This window comes from Acanthopagrus latus, chromosome 17 (genome assembly GCF_904848185.1).
Source record: "Acanthopagrus latus isolate v.2019 chromosome 17, fAcaLat1.1, whole genome shotgun sequence".
Classification (NCBI taxonomy): domain Eukaryota; kingdom Metazoa; phylum Chordata; class Actinopteri; order Spariformes; family Sparidae; genus Acanthopagrus; species Acanthopagrus latus.
Genome location: NC_051055.1, coordinates 12,520,595 through 12,543,150, shown reverse-complemented (window position 1 = coordinate 12,543,150; position 22,556 = coordinate 12,520,595). Strand labels below are relative to the sequence as shown.

The window sequence follows — 22,556 nt, the reverse complement described above, 5'->3', positions numbered from 1 at the left end:
ATGATAATCTTGTTGGTCTTGTTATTCAATATCATACAGTACAATACGATACAAGCCCCTCTACATTACATTTACTTACACAGATATATAACTTAAATTACTCTGTATATTACATTACGCACTATTTGTAGTTCAATAAAAAGCAGCTTTTTCTTTTTTTAAAACAGTCTTGGAACACCAAACGAGATTCTGTAAACTGTAAAATTAAAGCTTTATGCTTTCTGGAAATGTGAGTCGTAGCTTTCATATCACCACCTCTGTGGGAAACAAACACACACAAAGAATCGTCAATTAAACAAAAGTGAAAAGAGAACGTGTGTTGGCACTGCCTTGTTTTGAACAGGGAGGAGACAGACCTGGTACAATGAAGTTAACAATCAAGTGGTCTATTAATTCAAAGAAAGACAATGAGAATCCCCTGGCAAAATCTGCTCATGTGAGAGAGGGATATCTAAATTTCTGAATTTATTTTAGTCTTTGGTTGATTAAAAAGCAGTTTTGCCGATTATGTTTCCATCAGCAACCATTTTTTGGAAGTTGGCAAGCTTCAGACAATGTTTGTGCACTGATGTGTCTGATAGGGCTTCGGGCAGCTGTTTAAAAACTACTGAAGTCTGATTATAGGCAGGTTCAGTTTTTAGTGTGTTTATGTCTTTTAATTTTAGAGTATGTTCACCCCTGTGATGGAATGGCAGTGTTACAATAAACCCACACTTTAAAACACTACCTAACTGCACTAATGGTCCACTGTGAATATGACTGAAAGCAGAAACATGGTAAGAGGAAGTGACTTCTATTTTCAGACATTCACTTCTATTGATTTGTGACCGATGAGTCCTTTCTTCGATGAACAAATGAACCTTGCCTACAGGAAAAGCTCAGGTAATGTAGACTGAGACGTAGGCGTAGTTTACTGAACTGGTGTTCTTTATGCTTGATGGTGAAGTGATGGTTTCGTTCTTGTGAGTTGTTTTCATGTAAACAAAAGTAGGTGTCACTTCTCAAAGTCAGGAATCGTGTGTATTGTAACAGTCTTTAAGGAGAGCAAGTAAATACACAGATATCTTAAGAACACAGAGACATGGACTGGGATTCAGTGAAAGCTGTGGCATTCATTACATGATTTTGAAGGGGAAAATCTACTGTTTTGAGGATAATTGACTGAGAAAACAAAAAAAAAAAAATACAAATCATCAGACAAAAATCATATTTCTAAAGGACATTAACTTTCCAGATGTCGTGTGTAGCTAAACATCTACATAAATAACAAATACAAAATATTGAATGATACACCTTGCCTCAAAGGAATACCATGCAATGAGTTTTACTCTTTTATTACATATCGCTATGCACTGGACACAATGTAAAGTGGTAATAAACCATTTTCCATTACATCTGAGCATCCCACCCTGAGCAAGACATCAGAGGAAAATGGCTGCTGTGTGAATATGGTCTATGTGTAGAGTATTTCTCAAGTGCAAAGTAAGACTGACAAGCTCACACATGGTGTTACTTTAATAAGAGTTTATATTTAGGGGAAGAAGCAGCCCGAACATAACGTCACCTGTTTGACTGAATCCCATTCACTAGTGTGAACATATAGGTGGAGATGGCACAGCTTCAAACATCCACTGTTGACATCAGAAAACACTATAATTTCTATGTTTTTTTTTTTTTGTCGGCACTTTTAAACTGCTCCCACCACCACCACCCACCACTGTGATCAGTTGAAATGGCTATTTCGTTCTTCTCCTCAGCTCCTCAGACCTTTGCTGTGCATCCATTCATCCACCCGATGTCCGTACTCTCACTCTCTTTCTCGCTCTCACTCAGACAACCATCCAGTGATGCAGCTGGAGGGAGAAAATTATGGAATACCCAGATAAGGTAAAACACAGAATTGTTTTCATGTAAAAATAGAATTATGTGAAGTTTCAGCACAGTAAAACTAAATCTTAGTGACGTCAGCACTTACTGTGAACTGCCGGACCTCCCCATTATCCACCAAATGATGCTCTGTTTCAGGGGTGATGGCATAAGCCAGTCTCTGTTACAGGACGGGAGTGACAAAGAATTTATTTTCATACAGTCAAATACCATAACTGATTTCCCCTCGTGTCTAGTCTCTGACTTACGTCGCAGAACTTTCCAGGCAGCGTGCAGAGCTTGTAGATGGCGTACAGAGGCACCATGGTCATCGAGGACATGGCTAGACACCATCCAACCATGTTAGCCCATGGAGGAAACGTGTAGGAGCCGTAGTTCGGTGGGTTAAATGTGGCGAAGCTCACACACACCATAAACTATGGGAGAAAATGATTTTAATACAGCAGACTTGAGTGAATGTCAGTACAAAAGAGAGTTCATTTAAAGCAATCTTAAAGCAAATTAATTAATATTGGATGTTAGCGGTGCCATTACTTTTGGTATGAACAATCACAAACAATCTGACTAACTTTAAATATCCAGAGTCTTTGTTTAAACCCTTGCCTTTGGTCAAAACGTGGCTATTTCCACCACTGATGATCCGCATAAAACATTCTAACTAACTAGCTAACATTATATTCTAATAGCTGATTTGTGCAGGACAAGCCCACATTTCAGCATCGCATTAGATGACATATAACACCTGAAATTTAACTGAAGTCCAGCAAAGAAGTTTGAGCTCCTCAAATATCAGTGCACACCAGCAGAGGAGGAGCACAGGTCGCTAATGTTAGCTTATGGAGCACCACTAGTGGCCAGGCAATGAAGCAACGGCCCATGCTTTTATATCTCCATCAGAGAAATGACAAACGGCATCATGATTAAACCAGGACTGCAACAGTACTGCAAGAGAAATTACCACAGCTGATGACAGCATGTTGGAATGTGAAATACAAAGTTGACGTAAATGCTACTGATGACGTATGAGGGTCTTGGGGGATTGTACCATTTCATAGGGGGAGATTTCAACCTCTAACCTTGGTAATGATCTAAGGAGCAAAAGGGCACTTAAACTAGAGGGCAGCAGTAAAAATTAGAAATGACACTGGCCATATGGTACAGTAGCTGGCTGCATGTATTGACCTCAGGACTCATTTGAGGAGGACTCAGGTGGCCTGCAGAAGGAAAAGCTGGGAGGAAAAAAGACTTGAAAACATCTGGGCTTGTCTTTATGATGTTTTGTCACTGATGGATTGCTGGAAACTGTACAAGTCAGTTCATTTTATCTCTTTGTTTATGTGGCCTTGGTTAAGGTTCCAGTGTGCAATATGTTTGTGCAGGGACTCACCAGGAGGAAGCAGGGGCTGACAAACTTCCAGCACAGCCTCCAGTACATTCCTGGTCGCTGGCCAATCATCTCCTCAATGTCATCACTGAATCGGTCCACTCCTGAATCACATGGAAATACTTGATGTTACTTCTAAGACACAGTTATAGAGCACCTATTTTATTCATGACATCTTTCTAATTAAGAATATCTGAATATTATGAAGGCAGTTGGTGCTTTTGTATATTGTCAGTTTAAATCAGAAGGCACCCGAGCTGAAACCCATCAAGCTTAAGGTTGTCAGTAGAAATACACATTTTGATCATTTCACTAACCCAAGACACTCTGCAGAGCTCACTGTAATAACTTGCTGCTCCATTTTACCTTAGCACGATTGTCTTTCTCTCACAAACCTGGCTGTAACTCCTGCGTTTTTGCCTGGAAGGCATTTCTAACTGTAGAGGAACATATCCAGACTGACGACCAGGTACTCAGCACGGCCAAATGTGCTCATGTAGTGGACAGCAGAATGAAAGACCACACTGACCAGTGGTCAAGGGTTCATGTCAACAGTTATGAGGATGGGAAAAAAAGGCCCACTGAAGCCTCAGGCTTGATTTATCTGACTTGCCAAGGTCAGGACCCACCAAAGTGGGGCAATATGCTGACCTCACTGCCCGGGGCCCAGTTAGTATTTAGCCCTTTATGGACAGGTTCAGTAGACTTGAGACAAGGAGCTCAATATGGAAGTTCAGGTCAGCCATTTTGCCCAACCTTTAGATATTGTTATATAATACCTTGTGCCAGCTGGTGTTTCAAAATGGGGGTTAGTTTTTCTCACTCTATGAAAAAGTTATTTTTCCCTGTGTTTAGCTGGTGGTTGTGATGTTGAAATACAAAGTTTAAACCAGTAAATCTTTAGCTGTGCAATTAGAAAGAGAAAGACACAAACCCAAATGGCAAACATCTAATTTAGAAAGCCGCAAGAAGTCACTGATTAGCACATCATGGGTTGGGCCCTTATTTACTCCAACAACTAAAGAATTTCCTCCATGTTGTGCTCATAGTGGGCGATTAAAGTGCAAGAAAAAAATCCCTCTGGAGAGATATATTTTAGAAAAAACTCTATCATCTAATGTAGAGATAAGCAAAAGCTTAGGGAGATTTGGAAAGTTGGAAGAAAAAACCCATATAGCATGGTTGAGATTATGTCAAAACTGCGCAAAATGTAGTGTCAATAGAACTTGGACATCTGGAGAGACACCGACTTCATGCCCCCGCACCACTTGCCATCCGTAGCAATCTACAACCCGGCTATTAGACAGCTGACTCCTGTCCATGACAAATGCCTGTTCCCCAGCTGCAATTTTCTTGATGTGGATGCTCACCACTGCTGAGGGAACACAGAGGTAACACTGGCAGCGGTCAAAAATCGTCTCATTTAAACCTCAGCGAGCTCTCATGAGCAGCACATCTACAGTATCTTCTTGTACCCTAACAATACACATACGCACACACTGAAGGGGCCAAAACCATTAGTGGGATGGACACCCCCCTGCATCCTTATGTCTAATAGAACTCTGTAGCATTGAGACACAACACACCTATACCAACAGATTTCTCATCAAACCCTTAATAAAGCATCAGCTTTGCCGACCATGAAAACATGATGAATCATCTGTTTTTTTGCCCTCTTTTCTCCCATCCTGAATTCTCACCATAGAACCATGCGATGCCGATGGCTTCAATAAGCACTCCAAACAATATCGATGTTCCTGCTGCAAAGTGGTCGAGCAGGGTGAACACATACATCCCACCCTGGAGAAACATAGTGATGTATAAAAAGTGTGTTATTATGTTAAGTTTATCATACAGGTTACAGTAAAGACAAATAGAAATAAAACAAGCTTCTGATGATTTAGTTTGTTACATTTACAGATAGCAGCGTCATAGTTACAATTTGTGGACATGATCAAATGAATGTATAAAGTTGCAAAGACCGATATTAACAATCACACAAGACCAACATGCACCAAAGACTGCCTGGTATGAAACTTACATTCGTGACACAGAAGAGGGATATGAGGAAGGTCGAAACAACGATGAAGAGGGTGAACAGCTCTCTGTGCTTGTGGAGGAATTTGAACTCATCGATCAGCCCCGTGATCACCGACTCCATCCCGCCCATCTACAAGGGGACACGCAGGAGTCAGAACAAAACACAAAGTCAGAGACAGTGAGCTGCTGGGGCACTCAAGCTCCAAAATACCCAAGCTGCTACATGGGTTGTTTGTTCTCTGTTTTGCTACAAAGCATTTCAGTTAGCATTATAGTGCATAAACACACACGTCACCTGGCTGAATAGGTGTCTATTTAAGACCATGTGGATGTGGGTGTATACTCACAGCACTGTCAATGCCCAGTGTCAACAGCATGATGAAGAAGATAACCGCCCACACCGATGATCCAGGTAATGTTGCAATGGCTTCTGGGTAAATAACAAACACCAAACCGGCACCTAAGGAACAATAATACAATGGAATGCAGAAAACAGCACAAACATATATTAGCATTTGGAGCATTTCAAAAATGGAAGCGGACACAAAAACTGTACAGAAGTGGGGAAGAGTTTGTGCGACATGTTTAATTGTAATCGACTTGAATGCAACCCATTTCCACTAACTGCAGTGTTGGCATTTGAATCCAGGCACTGGGTTCATGTGGGTTTTCTTCATTGATTACATCTTGGCAACTAAAGATAGCTCATCTTAAATATCGTCGTCTATTGGAATAATTAATGAATACACACTGTCCTGCTTCCACTGCAGCATCATTTAATAGTTAGCCATGTTGCCAGGACAGCATGTTGGCAGTTTCTGCAGAGCACTGAATCGTTCACTTTTGCACGTGTCATAGACCTGTGTACCATACTGACATGTCTACAAAACATGTCATATCATGTTCACATTAATGTGAACTTAATGACCTGACTGTCATAGCATGTTGGGGTTCCTGGAGGGAATGGCTGTGGACTACAGCCGATAAGGCTGCCAAGCGAGCGACTGCAATTTCTTGTATGGAAGCAGTGGAAACTTTTGACCAGGGACCACATTGTTTAACATTAGCGTAGCGACACTTGATAGTTTTAGGAGATGTGAGTTACCTGACATCAACGAAATATCAATATACTGTATGTCTTTTATTGTCATATTTAATGTGCCAAATTGCTGATGTGTGTGAGAGTCCAAATAAGTAGATCAGGCTCATAAACAACTGTCCAAAGTGCAATAACAAATTCCATGGGATATGGCTTCTGGGAACTTTTTTATAATGACTGGATTTGATCCTCCACACATAGTAAGTTCTGCCTAACTTTAAATGATTTGCTTTTTTCTTTACATGTACTCCACATTACAAACACAGACAAATAATACCTTACCGTCTCTGGCAACTTTGTCCAAGGCGACGTTGTGCTTGTGGGACATGTACCCGAGGAAGGAGAAGACCACGAAGCCGGAGAAGAAACTGGTCAAAGAATTGATGGAGCTGGTGATGATGGCATCTCTGGATCGTTAAAATCAAATGAGATGGAGAAAAACAAACACTTCAGAATGCAAATGTAAGAATTCAGTCAGTCATCAGCTGTCACACAGTCAATATCAACATAATTGACAAGCTGGTCAGTTAAAGAGTGTGTCAGTGTGCTTTTCTCTGACAGAATGCTAGTTGGCCGTGCTGTCGATAGATTTCATAGATTAGTCAGGTAGTCAATGTTTTGTCGCAGATAAGTGAAGGAAGTCTTTTGTAGTTGGTGTAATTTTACCTCAATTAATTGCATAAATGTAGAGAAAACTAACAATAAATAAGACTGTGAGGGAAAAGGGTTGAAAAGAGGTGTCATGTCTGAATGTATATGTGCAGCAACACCGTCTTAAGGAAAATGACATTACAATCGGTTCTTTCCAATGTCAGACATTTGCAGCATGTTTCTGAAATATATTTGCAGGGATTTGGTATTATGCTCAAGGAGGAATCCGAATCCTCAAGGTGGACAGTGCCGTGTGTCAGTTATCAGAAACATTAAAAAAGAGATAAAAGCCTCCTGCTGGATGCTGATGATTTTCAAAGAGTGCGACAGTTTTGATTGGTGTTATGGCTGTCTGCTGCACAGCATGGTGTCAAAGACATGGCGGGTTTCAAGGAGCTTCAAAGGTTATTGTAATTCACCTGTTTGTGTTGCGTGTGTGTGTTTGTAGAAGCAACTCCCCTCCTTTTGTGTGTCTCTGTGAATCCCCTCCCGCCTCTTCCTGTGTGTTTTTACCTGTAGCAGTTGTTGCTGAATTTGTTGTAGCTGGAAAATGCGATTAGCACACCAAACCCCACGCCCAGAGAGAAACAGATTTGTGTCGCTGCCTCGATCCAGACCTGGGGAGCGACAGAACAGGCACACTTGTGTGAAGCGGCAAACAAAAGGCACAGGAGAGGAAAAAAGCCATTATTAGGGATAATTGCAGGAAACTCATTCAACGGCAGTAGATGAAAGACACTAGTGAATACGGGGGGTAATTTTGCAAATTACTGCTCCATGCATCTATCTAATCTAATTCTCCAATTGCTGCCATGCATCTCTCTATCACTCTCTTCCTTGCTTTCGCTCTCGTTCTCCATAACTGAGTCCGTTAGAACTGCATGCTTCCTTATTGAGCTCTTAGTGCCTGCTATTATGATAAATAAGTGATAGTTAAATGATGGGATTGTGGGTTTCACAGATAAGGAAAATATTTGAAACAGGTTACATGACCACTTTTCTGTCTCTTATTCTGCCTCAAGGAAATGCCTCTCTAGCGATACTTAAATGGTAACTCGCTCAATTTTACACAAAGTGTGTTTACAGGTCTTGAGGAGTGCTGTTGTGTATACATCATGGGTAACGTAGGTACCAGGATCTGAAAAAAATAATGTGTTGAATAAAAAGTGTTCTATAAAAATATCTCGAATGAGTCCAAAAGTAATATAGGAGACCAACGCTAGAGCAGTGTACTGCCTTTCAAAACCCAGTGCCTTCATTATCCACAATGCAACTTACTCAGATTAACATCATTGGAGGCATTTTATCAGATTACATGTAGCTTCTTCTGGAGACATAACAGGCTATATATTACTACTTTACTGTCTAAAATAGGAGGAGCTACCCCTTTTAACCCTTAAAACCCCAAAAGGTTAACATTGTTTACCACAGCATACTTTTTTCTGATATTGTAATTGTGAAGCAAAATCAACACTAAAATATGTCAATATTGCATTTGTTCCTCCTTAGCAGTAACATCTGGTTGCTAGCAAAGCCCTGACTGCAGATTGTTTAAAGGTGCACTGTGTAGTTTTGGTGAGGAAATTTCAGTCCAAACAGAAAGACCTTTACTGACTGATTTTTGTCATACCTACGTAAACAGACTTCCTTTCATTTTCAACACATTGACCTTAAAGGAAAACAAAATTTAAATTTAATAAGATTATACTCTGTATTTGGCGGACCCTGCCACCTTTCTAACTTCAAACAGTGTTCTGGTGACCATAATTTCCTCTGAGAACAGCTTGTTTATTAAGTTATGGAAAAAACTAAATATTTCTGTTTGCATTATTACCTCACTAATACTGTGAATACTAAAATTCTAAATTTCTTCACCAAAACTATTTAGTGCCCCTTAAATGTAGACTGTTTGCATCATAACAGATTTAGGAATGAATGCAGAGGCAGCTCAAGAGTTTATGATGACTTAAACAAAAAAAAAAATCCTGCAAAATGTGCCCTCAAACTATGTCCTAACAACAGATTAGCACATTTCGGCCATATGCCTCCCTCTTCTTTCTTCTGCACCCTCGCCACCCGCATCTTACTCCTGTCCCCTCTCTACCGACGACGCTCACCTTGGCGTCACAGAGTCTCAGGAAGTCCACGGAGAGGTAGGCCTTAATGCCATCAATGGCTCCGGGCAGAGTGACTCCTCGGAGCAGCAGCACAGTCAAGACCACATAGGGCATCGTGGCTGTGATCCACACAACCTGAGAAGGGTCACACAATGTACAAACACACACACACACACACGCACGGGTAAAAGCATACAGAACACCCACACATTTACACAGAAAAAAAGAGTAAAAAAAAGTTTCCATATCTTAGAGTTCAGAGTTACCACTCACTTGTAGGATTTTTTGGTATGAGCTGCAGTTCTTTTGGTTTTCACATTAAGAAACATGGCCATGGTGTCATTTCCTACCTTGCCAGAGGTCTTGACTCCTTTCCACAGACTGAAGTAGAGCAGAACAATCACTACACCTAGACAGGATGTCAGCTGCCAACGTGGGCGGCCCAGATCATCAATACCGTTACTGTCCTGGATGTGAAGCACCCCTCGTCTAATGAAAAAAAATGATTTGGTAAGTGCCATAACCACTCCTAAGTTTAATGTATGTGTAAGGTCTCATATAGCATATTCTCACCCACAAAGACCACACATTGCCTGAAGGGAGCAGCTCAGTAATATTGTGAGTACTGTACCAAATACCAAAGAACTACCCGAAGACCAACTCATTACTTCAGCGGTTGTTGAGACCAATGCCATCAGTTGGACTGCATTTAACGTTGTAAATGCCATAGCTATAGCCGATGCCCTCATTGCAGAGGGCATCCTCTTGGAACAGGGTTCATGTTTTCAGGTCACAGTTATACAACAGATGTACACAAAACTAAAGGTAAAGTAAGTACAACAGAAGATGCACGTTTCCTACCATGTGGTGATGCAATGCTGCTCTGAAAAAAGAAAATACTTTCTACATAAACTGCTCACAACAAGGTCTGTGGCAGCCCGTTCTCATTTCAAACGCATCAAATCCAGCAGGTGTACAGATGTAGTTATGACACTGAATGTAGTTACTTGTGCCTAAACCAAAGCAAATCACAAGCATTTGACAATGCTAATAGAAAATCCATAAGTCATAATATGTCTAAGTTAATGTTTGTCAGTAAGCTTCATTTCAAATGTCTGACCGGACATTGCTTAGAATGTATTTTTGCTAGGCACAGAGACCTTCACATCTGTTATTGCTAAAAACTATTTAGAAACAATCTGAGAGTCCTGCAGAGCTGTACTTTTCTACCTAACCCTGAATGAACTAATCCTAGATTAACTAATACTTGGTGCATTTAGGATCCCTATGGCTAAGTTTTAGCAAATGACGATGAGCACACACACAGAGTTTGCTGCAGCCCACCTGAATGTCATTATTATTCACAACATCAGGTCAGCTATACACTTGGACCTGGATCTTGACATTCTGCATAAAAATTGGCTAAACAATTAACACCTGGCCTTGCTGGAAGCTACCTGAAGTTCATCACTGACAAGGGATGTAAGACTCCAGGGAATCTGGCCAGATAGATTCTACAAGAAGTGGTGGTTCATCTGTTGCAAAATGTAGCATTTTAAGAGAAGGTTTCAAGAAACATGAACGTGTGCAGACACAGGAACACAGCAATGTCAATCAAATGTAACATATTTGAAAATGTATTATTTCAGTGCATTCTGTAAAGTTAAATTACACGTGTCACCTGAAAGACTATATTATCTCTCAATGTGGTTGACACCTCGATTCAGACCATTTCAGAGACAGACTAACAGATGAGTCTGAAGAAGATGTTCGACTGATGTGGTCAAATTGTCTGCAGGTGCTTCTGCTTAAATAGCACACTGCCATTTCAACGAGCATGGATGAAATGCCTTGACTGTCACAACAGAACGACCCCGCGCTCGCTGGGGAAAGGAGACACCTGGTCGTCTTCACAGGGAAGGTGGCCAAATGTGGCCAGGCTACGGATCCATTTTGCGGAAAATATACCCGATGCTCCTTTTAGAACTTTTGATATTTTCTTTAATTGTTCACAATTAGGCGTAATAAGATGTTACTAGATCTAAAAAAAAGAAAAGTCTGATCCCAAGTAATTAAAAGTGACTTCAGTTATGGTGCACTGAGCCAGCTCTGCACCATTACGTGGCTTTACTCCACTGCATCAAGGTTTTTGCATTTCCTGTAGTGATGAGTGGCTGATACACAGTAAAGCCTGAGCTCAGCCAAAGACACAAAGTTTTTCTACTTGGAAATATAAATAAAGTATGTTTGCCTTTAACTGCAGTGATTTTGAAGTGTCCATATTCACAGAAGTATCAAAGATTTTAACACAGTTTTAACTTGAAAGCATGAACAAATAGTGTAGTCTTAACTGCTCTTGGAACAGAATATCATGTTATGAAGCCATTTGTCCAGTTAAAAATTACATAAATGATCATAATTATGATAGATATAATTTACAGGCGGTTAGACTTAGAGAAATAGCCATAGTGTTGTCACGACAGGCTTTCTCAACATTGTCCTTCATATCACTCACTTGACTCGCGCAACCCCTTGAAATTAGTTGCTAAAAAGAGTCTGTTGAGACTTCAAACCAAGTGTAAATCCAAAGATAGTTTTGAAGACTCAAGTTTGGAATTATGGCCAATGGCATCTTGTTTTTCTTTTGAAGCCACAAGTGACCATATTTGGACAAGAGGGTGGAGTTGAGGATGATATCCTGACTGGATCTGACTGAGAAGCCAGGGACATGCCGTGGTAGCGACATTTCCTTAACCTTGCTTTATCATCTATTTTACTCTAAATGAGGCCATAGTGTACAAAATTAACATCATGCTATCTTGAAGACTTGAAACTATAGCTTTAGATCATAAACTCAATGTTATGTCAGGTAATAAATCAAATGTGAAGTAGCTTAATTTTCTCACAGGCTTAAATACCCTCAGATTTCTCTTTGAAACCAGTGCAGTCATTAGAAAGTATGCAGATTTAAAGCATTTCCACACTTGCTTGCCACAATTTTCAGGTCGGAAATTTCTGTCCATATCTTATATAGTCAATGCTCCAAACTGATTATAAAGTATTTTTACAAATGTCAACCGTCTACTGTTTATCAAATGAATAACAAAGACTCGGTCCAACTTACTCGAAGTACTCCTGAGCAGGGGTGGCCTTGTAAATGTCGCCGACTGAGCTGTTGTCAGCCCAGTCGGAGCAGTTAGGACTGTTCCAGGTGTTGTTGCAGTGGACCCACGGTAGCTCGCTGGTGAACGAGGAGAAGAGGTAGAACAGCGCCCAGGAGATGATGACATTATAGTAGAAGCCAACGTAGAGGGAAATGAGGATCACTGTAAAGCCGACACCTGTTAGAGGAACACACAGGGTTAATATCTATAGGTTGTGCAGACAGCGATAGAAAGGTGGGAAACTGGCTATACCAAATTAGCACTGGAGGTATTTAAAATGGGGACCGTAGTGGAATCTCAACACTCCTCCAGATATACAGAGTATTATCATTCATGGCTGTCCTTAATGGCCGAAAATATGTCGAGTGCTCAAATATTGTGTACAGTTTTGAGGTACTTGTACTTTACTACACTTTACTTGCAACTTTATACTTCTGCTCCTCTCAATTACAGAGGGAGGATCAGGTATAGATAAAGTTAGTATTCAGATTAAGATTTTTCATAAATAAAATGTATGAAGTACAAAAAATACAATTATATCAAGTATATGCCACAGTGATTCTATACAATATACTGAATTGATACATTTACCTTTCAAATCTCAATACTTCATCTGCCACTGAAAATGTCGGCTTCCATACCATTTGTGATGTCATGCATTATGCATGTGGGCCTGCTTCTTCAAATCACAAGGAGCACAGGAAGACTGACACTTTCAGCCAGAATCTTGAAAATTCAGGCGTGGGAAAACTACATTTTTGACTCAAGGGGGACTAGAACATACAGCTAATCAAGTTGCGATCTTAAGTTTTTGGTCAGGGAAGAATCACTGTGAATCAGTAGGAAAAGTCACATCTTTCATATACAGTTCAGACTTGGCAGTGTTGTAATGAACATTCTCACAGATTCCACTAGCAGAAAGCACATCCCTCGCTCAGTGTGAGCACAGCAGCCTGTGACGCACGCCTGTGGTCTCACAGAAAGCACCGCAACTTCTAAAGATCGCCTTTTCATGCCTTAATTATCGGCACATCTACCCTTTCTGGAAATCTGAAACAATGTCCACTCTGCTCAGGCTGAGTTTAATTGTAAACCTTTGCTAAGAGGCATGACCACAACTGCGCCTTATTGATTCCTTTGTAATGTGGATGTGATATTTGCCCAGGGAGTGATGCCTCTTATTAGCGCTGCATGCAGCCGCCTTATCTCTCTGTTCTCTCTCCGTCTCCCTTTCTCGTCGCCTCGCCTCGGATGCATTGATCCTGAGAGGAAACCAGCTTGTTGATCAGAATAATTACTGTCAATATGGGCATGTGTATGTGTGTGTTTGAATAATTACAGTTATCCCCCCGCTGAGAGCCAGAGAGAGAGAGAGTGAAGCGTGTGATTAGAACGTCAACCTACTCAGTGTGGTCTCTGACAGACGGCGCATGTTCATGCACAGACACACATGACGGAGCACATACACACTGCGAGGCCACCTTCAGACCAGCGAGGACGTGATGTGACAAAAGACAGCGGCGCGGCATCATAGTGTGAAGCAACAGATGGTCTGCTGGTAATAATGGTATTTGAGGTTGTGTATCTGTTGCATCTCAAGAGAGTGAGGTGTTAAATCTTTAGGTTACGCTGTAACTTTTCCTCAAATTATCAAAGACAATTACAAATTGGTATCAGAGCAGAACACACGGCACAAAGATGAAAGTCTGCGTACAAAGTTGAACCGAGCAAAGTGTGTTATTATATTTCCAACCGACGACTTTGCTCAGAAATTGGTCTTACTGTTTGTGTCTCCATTAGTGCATGTTTGGATGGCATTCTCCTAAACTGCGCTTTTGCTTATCGATGTGTTGAAAAGTACCCCCAGCCAGTGGTCCCCGCCACTGTTTGACAGAAGGATTCGGACAATCAGGACAAGAGTCTAAAAGCCCAATTTTCATTTGCTTTCCATCTGAGTGCCAGCAGAACCTGAGGGAGGATAAACAATGCCTGTCGCTGCTCGACGCAGAGGCGAGCAGACAAAAGAGACTGGCATGTGGACGGACAGGCATGTGGGCAGACAAGCCGACAGAAAGACATGTGGATGTTGGAGGGAGAGACGGACAGGCACGTAGGCAGACAGACACGGAGAGATCGGTTATACATGTGCAAGCAGTCCTGTGAGAACATGCAGATGTCAGGAGCAATTTGCATGTGTCTGTCTGTCCATCTGTCTGCATACAGAAATTGTGATTTCCTACCTTTAAAGATGGGACAGATCTTCCAGACCCCTGCTGCCCCTTCTCTATTGTACTGTCCCAAAGCCAGCTCCATGTAGAAAAGAGGCATGCCTGCTATCACCATGAAGAACAGGTATGGGACGAGGAATGCACCTGCACAGATAGAGACATGTGAACTTCACATACACATACATTTCAGGAGATTTCTTTACAATATCAGTTATAAAACGGTACCATTTTGGAACTGGACAGCAGATAACCCTAATCCGAAGTTTTCACTTCAAAACCAGAGATGTTATTTTTATTTTTGAAAAAAAAATGCAAGGTAAAACTAATAGGTGACGGAGTAAAGAGCAACATATATATTCACTGGTTTCATTTTTTTACTTGACATCAAACGATGACAATTTCAAGATGTATGCTAATTATCGTATTTGTGCAATAATCTTAGTTAGTTTTGGTCCACATCTCATGTGACGTCTTTCCATGATAATGAACCTCATCCACGATCACGGTGGTCGTTCTCTCTCCCGCCGCTCATCGCTCATTTTAAAAATCTCGGAGGTGGAGCTTCAGCTTTTTAACTAAAAAGGTGAGCTGCGGTCAGGTCGGGTTGTTTATAATGCATCACTGATTCCTCGTATTTCTTCAACTTAATGAGCTCACTTATGGCCTTAACTGTTTTCACGCAGCATATGGACAGTATTCCAGTCAGGCTGTCTTTGTATTAGTCTGTTATTACAAATATGTTCAGACTAACGGACTTATGTACACTTTTTATTGCATTACTTCTCCATATCAAACAGAAAGGTTTCCATGACACTTTCTATGCAGGTCTGTTAAATGTAAGATATGCCAGCCTATGTAAGGTTCATGATAATCTACCACAAATGATTGGATTACCTAAAACAAATGCAGCTGCAGATGTATGAAATATAAATATTAAAAGTAGTTGGCAGCTCATGGGTTAATGAACCACAACATCCTTGTTTTCCTAGCAGGGATTTCTTTGTCGCATGTCATTCCCCATCTCCCTCTCTCCTCTGATTTTTTCTGTCACCTCTCCTCTGTTAGCTACGGCAGAAAATACCCTAAAGTATAACTTAAAAGATAAAATGATTTTGTTCAGTCACCTTGAATGAAACTAAGTAATATTTTCCCTGAACACAGTTATGACAACATGCAGAATTTGGGGACACAGTCGGCCTCGACCACGGTCACAGTATCATTTACAGCTCTTAAACGTAATGAGAGCTCTATGTTAAACAGCCGTAATTAGTGGCAGTGATTGTCAGAGCTAATCTATTCGGAGCAGCTGTGGTGCATTTTCCCCTATTTTTGATCTCTTTAAAGGGTTGAAAAAAAATCTCAAATAACAACATGCGATCACTAGGAGCTGACACGCACACACAATATCAACCATACACATACACACACATCCATATCTACGTATGTGTGCAGGTTTATTTAGCTTATAGCCCACACTGCTGGAAATATAAAAAAATGCAAGCATGTGTGAATAAATTCTATCTTAATTTCCCCTTTTTTCTCTCCTCCTTTTCCCGTATTTTACTTATTTCTCTCTTTTCAACAACCATGCAAAAGCACTCCACCATCAGCCCCCCAATTCCTCCCTTTCACTGCTCCCCTTAGAGAGGAAGATGATTGTATTCTTTCACCCTACCTCCCTTTGTCATTCCCTTACCCCTTTCTCTGTCTGCCCTCTGGCTGGGGATCCTTTGGACACTTACCTCCCCCGTTCTTATAGCACAGGTAGGGGAATCTCCAGACATTAGCGAGGTCAACGGCGAACCCAATCACGGACAGGAGGAAGTCGATTTTCTTCCCCCAGGTCTCCCTCTCCTCCTCCCCACTGGGGTGGGTCTGGGTGGGGGTTGGAGCAACTAAGGTGGTGGAAGTGAACTGAACCCCATTCTGCTCCTTCACCAGGATGAGCTCCACCTAAACAGAAATCGCAGAGTTTAAAACAAGCTGCAAAAGATGCCTAAAGCGTACGACAGCGTTTGTTAGTCTCCTGAAGGTCAGCAATGACATTTTGTCATGTTAACTTCATTTACCGTATATCTTCTCTGTACAATCTTGCACGTACAGTACTTGGATGCACAGAAAGGCATGACATGTACTGTATATGTGATTTAATGATTGATCCAAGTCTCACCATTACGTTATTATTCCCCCACTTCCCACACATGACAGGCAGTGACAACTTCAACTTCACTTCATCGATGCTTCGTGTACCAGAGAAAGGCTTTATATTTCAACCCTATGAATAATAAAGTAAATTGCAAATGGATGAAAAAAAAAACTCAATTCTAGGCTCCAGATAAACTTTGTCACTGTTTTTTTTTCCCACCCAACTCTTTTCAGTTCTGAATGAATTGAGTCAGACAGAACGAGTGAGAAAGAAATGCACTTAATTAAGACGCCTGCACCACGCAGTGATTCAATTAGGTTTTCTTAATCGGAGTGAACGGCGCGCCATTAATCCACTACAATGGTGTCAGATATGTACTGACCTCTTTAGGGCCCATGGTGTTGGAGGTGGGTTTTTCTGGCGCCACAACTGAGGACATCAGGCCGACGGGGACTGTCTCCGTTAGCATGGAGGGTCGCACAGCCTTTGGGAGCGAAATGCCAGGGGTCGTCGGGGAGGGAAGCTGAACAGTCTTGAGAGCAGAGTGAGGAAAAAAACACAAGATTAAACTTTTTTTTTTAATTTTCTGATATGGAAACTGGGTTAGTGTTGCAAAGATAATGACGAAAACTGAAGATTTCAATATACAAATGTTGGCAGACTGGTTGAGACAGAAATACATAAATAGTATGGGTCATTAAATATGATGATTTCAAGCTTTAGAGTTTTAGCGTGGAATACGGAGGTAGCCAGAGGAGAGTGGAGAAAAGCAAAATAGTAACCGGATCCAGGCCGAGGGCAACAAGAGGGTGTGGGGACATCACAGCATGCTCGTTTCATTTCACACTTGTTGATCGCCATTTTGCTCACACATTTGGCCCAGTGTCTACTAACCTCGTCTCAGCACAACATGTTGCACAGCAGATCTAGTTGATAAAAACTTTGCACTATAATTATCAAAATTAGAAGAAAAAAGGATCAGTATGAGGTCTAGTTTATTTTTCAAATATAAGATTTATTTTTTTGCATTCCTAGAAAATGTGAGTTTTTTATATGAGAGCAATTGTCTTAATTTTTTTTAACTGAGCCGAAATATTTTAAACTGAGTATCTGTCTGCTCTTGTAAGGATCACGTAAACATTTTCAACAAACTGTATCAACCCATGGTCACGGGCCATCAGATCATCATTCAAACCTTTATTCCTCTACCAAATTAACACAAGATGTTGTCAAATTCAGTATTTTTTTCTGTAAATTTTCAAACACCATAAGACAACAGATTAAACCAAAGGTTACAGCCATATGCTATGCTGCTACAAATACGTTTGTTTAGTCAAAAGTAGAAACAATTTCTTGGAAGTGAAACGCTTACCTTTGAAAAAAAAGCTCCTCCAGCTGTCAGTTCAGACGATATAATTCCAGTTGTGCTGATGTTCTTCGGTGTGCCGCAAACTGAAGCTGACCATACTGACACAGAACGTCCTTGATAAGTTGAACTCAGATTTAAGCAAAAACAACAACAAAAAAATGTTTAGAGAAAAGATAAGGTAAAGACTGAGAAAGATGACAGGACCTTGCAAATCTATGGAGTTGTAGAAAGCCCTCCCACTGTCTTCAGCTCCAGTGACAGACACACAGAGCCCAGAGTACCCTGTGGTCTGGTATGGAGATCTGTCTGCGATACCACTCTTGTATGAGAAACAATCAACAACACCCCCCCTCCATCCCTCCACTACCACACACACACACACATACACATCCCCGTCACTCTCCTCCCTCCTCAGCCAAGCTTCATCTGTTCCTCCTCCTCTCTCTCCCATCATTGCACATCTTTTCACCTGATTTAAGCATTTTCCATGACGACTTTTTTCTTTCTGTGTGACTGCAAATCTGTACATGCAGGGCAGTTGCATGATATGAGTTGATGTGTTAGAGCCTTGGGTTTTATCAATTCTGCATTAGACGGAACTTTTTCATATTCCAAGGAGTCATTTTTCCATATAAACTCTGCATAACTGGTCTCTTTGGAGATGTGATGTCCCCCCCCCCCTTAATTTCTAAATCATATTGAAATTATAATCTCAACCCCAAAAACAACATTTCATGACCTTGATCGACGAAAATGTGTCTCAAAGTGAGGACGAATCAGTCGAGTGTCCAATGACATTTGTTTTTCAGAGATAAACGTGTATTTAATCTAATAAATACAATACATGTTATATTAGCTTATAAACTCTTTTGACAAAATGTTAGTTATCTCATTGATTTGACTGGAAAAACACTGCAGTTAATCCAGTGGGTACAACAGTGACAGGTGTGGCCAAATCTGCAGTATAAAATATTTGCAGTCAAAATCTCTGCAAAACAATGTCACATATCACAGTTGTATCAAATGTTTATGACTTTACGGTCATATTCTGAGGTACTGTATGTGGTGGAGTTAAAGGGAAGAAAGCTACAGAGACAGAGATTGTGTTTCAACATGTGTAAGTGTCACACCACTGGATATCTTTAAAAGCGACGTCGGGACAATTTTGAGGCCATGTTTGTGCCGGCCAAGATGGGTAGGCCAAAACGTAATCATTTCCAAACCCTAACCAAGTGGTTTTTGTGCATTAACTCAACCAGACCGACTGCACAGCGTTGTCACAAAATATCTAATTTAAGCTAAAGTAACAAAAAGTTTCAACATAAAGAAATGTAAAATTTCAACATATAACAAGAGTTTTTCCTCAGTACTATTAAGTATGTACGGCTAAATGAGCAGAGATTAAAGTTTAAACGAGAAAACAATCCTTAGGAATGTTTTCTTAGCAAACAACCCAACAACTGCTATCAGGTTTTTACTCAGATATTGCTAAATCCTGATTGGTTTGTGACAATAAGTGACGTCAGCTTTTCCAAAACAAGCGCCGCCCACTCTGAACCCATGCCGAGAGCATGCAAACACACAGATCACTCATTTCATGCATCAAAAACTGAACGTTGGCCCATTCTTTGCTCTTGCTGGACCTCATCACTCCTAACACAGTAAATCGCAGATCGTAAGAGTTTCGAGGTCCCTCCCCGCCACTCTCCATGAACCACTTGCCCTTCTTCCTTTTCCTTTCTTCTTTGCTCCACCCCTCAATAACCCCACCTACCCACCCTTGTCAATAAGCAGAAATCTCATTACCTGTAATGTCTGACAGGCCTAAACACAATCAGCTCCGACGCCCAGACCTCTCCCCGTATCAACTCAACTAAAAAAAAGGCGCAGGGCATCAAATAACACAATCAGCCCGCTCCCCACGGACAGATTTACGATCCTCGCGTCCAAAATGACAGCATGTTGTTTGCAAGCCAATCGCAATGATCAATCGGCCACTAATCCCTAACACCAACTGCGCCGCCACACACACCTCTAAAGTGCAATCATCCATCAAGCTGCGTGGCCCATATCAGAAATTGTTGGGTCGATGTGCGCCGCGGCTGGATGTATGAGGTTTTCCGACGGAGCCTCGGACAACGACGAGGTGAACATAATCAAGTGTCTTGTTTTTTCATAAATGCAACAGCTGAGACCCAGAGAGAAGGAGGGTGAGGGAGAGGAGGAGATGGGTGAGGCAGAGGAGGGGGGACAGAGAGGACTGAGGAATGATGTGAGGGCAAAGGGAGGGGAAGGGTAAAAAGTGGTGTCCAAAAAAGGGGGATGAAAATATGAGAGTGCACTGTACAGTGCACTGTAAAAATGATGATTTCCTGGGCCTTTAAGAGTCCTCCTCTCTGCTCTGTGCAAGCTGTCAGATCTGGATCTCGCTCAGTGGAGAACAAACAAGCCTTCCTTCCACCTGTCTTGTTTTGTCTGAGAATGTCTGGGCACTTCTACAGGAAGGAAAAAAAAACACACAAAAGAAGAATGAGGACAAATTCTTCGCCTATTGAATCATGACCATAACCACTGATTCCAGACAATTACAACTCCCCCCCCCAAAAGAAACAGACCACCACCTCACCTGCTGAGCAACACAGCAGGGATGTCTGAGGAGGTCTAATTTAGAAATAAATGACGCAAGCACGGGAGAATAGTTCTTTGTTAAAAGAAATACATTTCATTAGTAAGGACTCACTTTGAACGTTCACCATATTGTCAGTGGCTTTGAGAGAAAACACCATAAGCTCTCTCTCAGTTTGGTGTGTTAGCGTGTTAACAATTGTTTATTATCACTTCAAATTAGCTGAGTTTGCCTAAAAAGACAGTCCAATATGATGCTGGAGTAAACTCTATAGGATTTATCTTCATCCTCAGAGGGGAACATAAACATAGGTACCTAATTTCTTAGCAGTCCATCCAGTAGCTAGCTGTAGTTGTAGGGTACGCTGCAGTGCTTTGGCTAAATGCTAAAGGTAGCTTGGCGTGCACACAATGACATTGCTGATGTTTGGCAGGTATAATGGTTACCAAGTTCACCATCTTATTTTAATGTGTTAGCATGTTAACATTTGTTAATTTGCCGTCACTTATTTCAAGTTAGCTGAGGCTGAAATTGGGCCAAGGCGATGTTCAGTAAGTACAGCTAACATTTACCATCACTGCTTAGTCCGTTAGCATGTTAGCATTTTTGTTATTAAATCAAATTGGCAGAGGTTGAAATTAAAATGTGTCATAAGAGTGACACTAGAGCGAAAACTGCAAGACCAAAGTTCACCCTGAGAAGAGAACACGAGTTAACATACCTCACTTGACAGCAGTCCATCCGTCAACTGTGGAGCTATAGCAGTTGCCTCTGCTGCAGTGCTTTAGTATAAATGAAATAAAGCTAGCATAGCATGCTCACAATGTCAAAGCTAACACTGCTGTTTAGCGGGTATAATGTTTACCAAGGTTACTCTCTTAGCTATTTGTGTTAGCATGTTTATTTGTTAATTTGCTGTCACTCAATTCAAATTAGCTGAGCTTTAAATTATGGCAAGCTGATGATCAGCAGGCATAACTAACATTTCCCTGCTGGAACCAGCATAGACCAGCATGATTTCCATGCTGGTCTATGCTGGTTTTTCCAGCAGGGTTACCAAGTTCATTATCACTTCAATAAAATGAGCTGAAATTGAGTATAATAAAAATGTCATATATGATGCTGGAGTAAATGTCCAACACACATTTAATAAATATAAATTACACATCAATCTACACATTGAAGCTCAAACAATTAACTTTAGGATCCAAAGTCCCCCTTTGTTTGTGACTGAAGAGAGACTTTCAAGATAGCCAATGACATTCAGTGACAAATAACAAACAAAAGTGCCATGTAATGGCTTTCTGCCAGTCAGTAAGGGACAGGTCATCTATGAACATCAACATGCACTTGCAGTTAAATGATCTAAATCATATATACTCAGATATTTCATTAAAACTATTGACTGTTATGTTAACTAACAATGATGATATGGATTCCAGCCGCAGGGTGTGACACTATGGACCTCATGTATACACACAACACAGTGGTCTGAAGAATGTAGCAGTTCTATGAAGGACGTCACACACAGAGTAGCAGTACAGTACCTGATGCTGCTGGCATGGCCACTATGTGACCTCAAGAGGGAGACATTTATGCAATAAGCCAGCAGTTGACTGGAGATGATGACTGTATGTGCATCAATACATGCTCAACAACCTAACTACCTGACAGGAATGGCTTTGCTGTTTAAAAATGAGGACTAAGTTTTTAAGATTACCACTGCATATGTCTGATATGGATTATAAATACTTGTTTGTATAATGTACAACCTACATTGTTTGAAATAACCAATCTTTCATTTTTTGCACTATTGTGGTTAAACTTCTCACACAACACACTCGT

The 22,556-nt window shown here is 41.0% G+C and overlaps 1 protein-coding gene across 4 annotated transcripts; it reads right to left on the bottom strand.

Annotated features, from left to right (window-relative positions):
• On the bottom strand, positions 1 to 21,701 carry slc6a3 (solute carrier family 6 member 3). Of its 4 annotated transcripts, XM_037073453.1 has the most exons (18): positions 21,433 to 21,701; positions 20,118 to 20,580; positions 18,089 to 18,183; positions 17,099 to 17,248; positions 16,313 to 16,523; positions 14,583 to 14,714; positions 12,303 to 12,519; positions 9,529 to 9,667; positions 9,179 to 9,313; positions 7,575 to 7,678; positions 6,693 to 6,817; positions 5,659 to 5,771; positions 5,313 to 5,441; positions 4,972 to 5,071; positions 3,275 to 3,375; positions 2,136 to 2,303; positions 1,976 to 2,047; positions 1,319 to 1,853 (listed from the first exon to the last, which is right to left on the bottom strand). In XM_037073453.1, the coding sequence occupies exons 4-18, from the start codon at positions 17,183 to 17,185 to the stop codon at positions 1,830 to 1,832; spliced, it is 1,857 nt and encodes a 618-aa protein (XP_036929348.1). In that variant the 5' UTR covers positions 17,186 to 17,248; positions 18,089 to 18,183; positions 20,118 to 20,580; positions 21,433 to 21,701; the 3' UTR covers positions 1,319 to 1,829. The 4 variants fall into 4 exon arrangements, 3 of the variants coding, with proteins under 3 accessions (XP_036929348.1, XP_036929349.1, XP_036929347.1); XR_005070558.1 differs by lacking the exons at positions 20,118 to 20,580; positions 21,433 to 21,701 and adding an exon at positions 1 to 257 and having other exon boundaries at positions 1,716 to 1,853; positions 18,089 to 19,877; XM_037073454.1 differs by lacking the exons at positions 20,118 to 20,580; positions 21,433 to 21,701 and adding an exon at positions 17,611 to 17,663 and having other exon boundaries at positions 18,089 to 19,877.
• Positions 21,702 to 22,556: the final 855 nt, after the last annotated feature.

Excerpts from the sequence above, each read along its gene's own strand:
- slc6a3 (XM_037073453.1), bottom strand. The coding sequence starts at position 17,185 with ATGCTAACGGAGACAGTCCCCGTCGGCCTGATGTCCTCAGTTGTGGCG. Across the intron at positions 16,524-17,098 it reads ACACCATGGGCCCTAAAGAG|GTGGAGCTCATCCTGGTGAA; the intron begins GTCAGTACATAT and ends ATTTCTGTTTAG. Across the intron at positions 7,679-9,178 it reads TGAGACTCTGTGACGCCAAG|GTCTGGATCGAGGCAGCGAC; the intron begins GTGAGCGTCGTC and ends GTCGCTCCCCAG.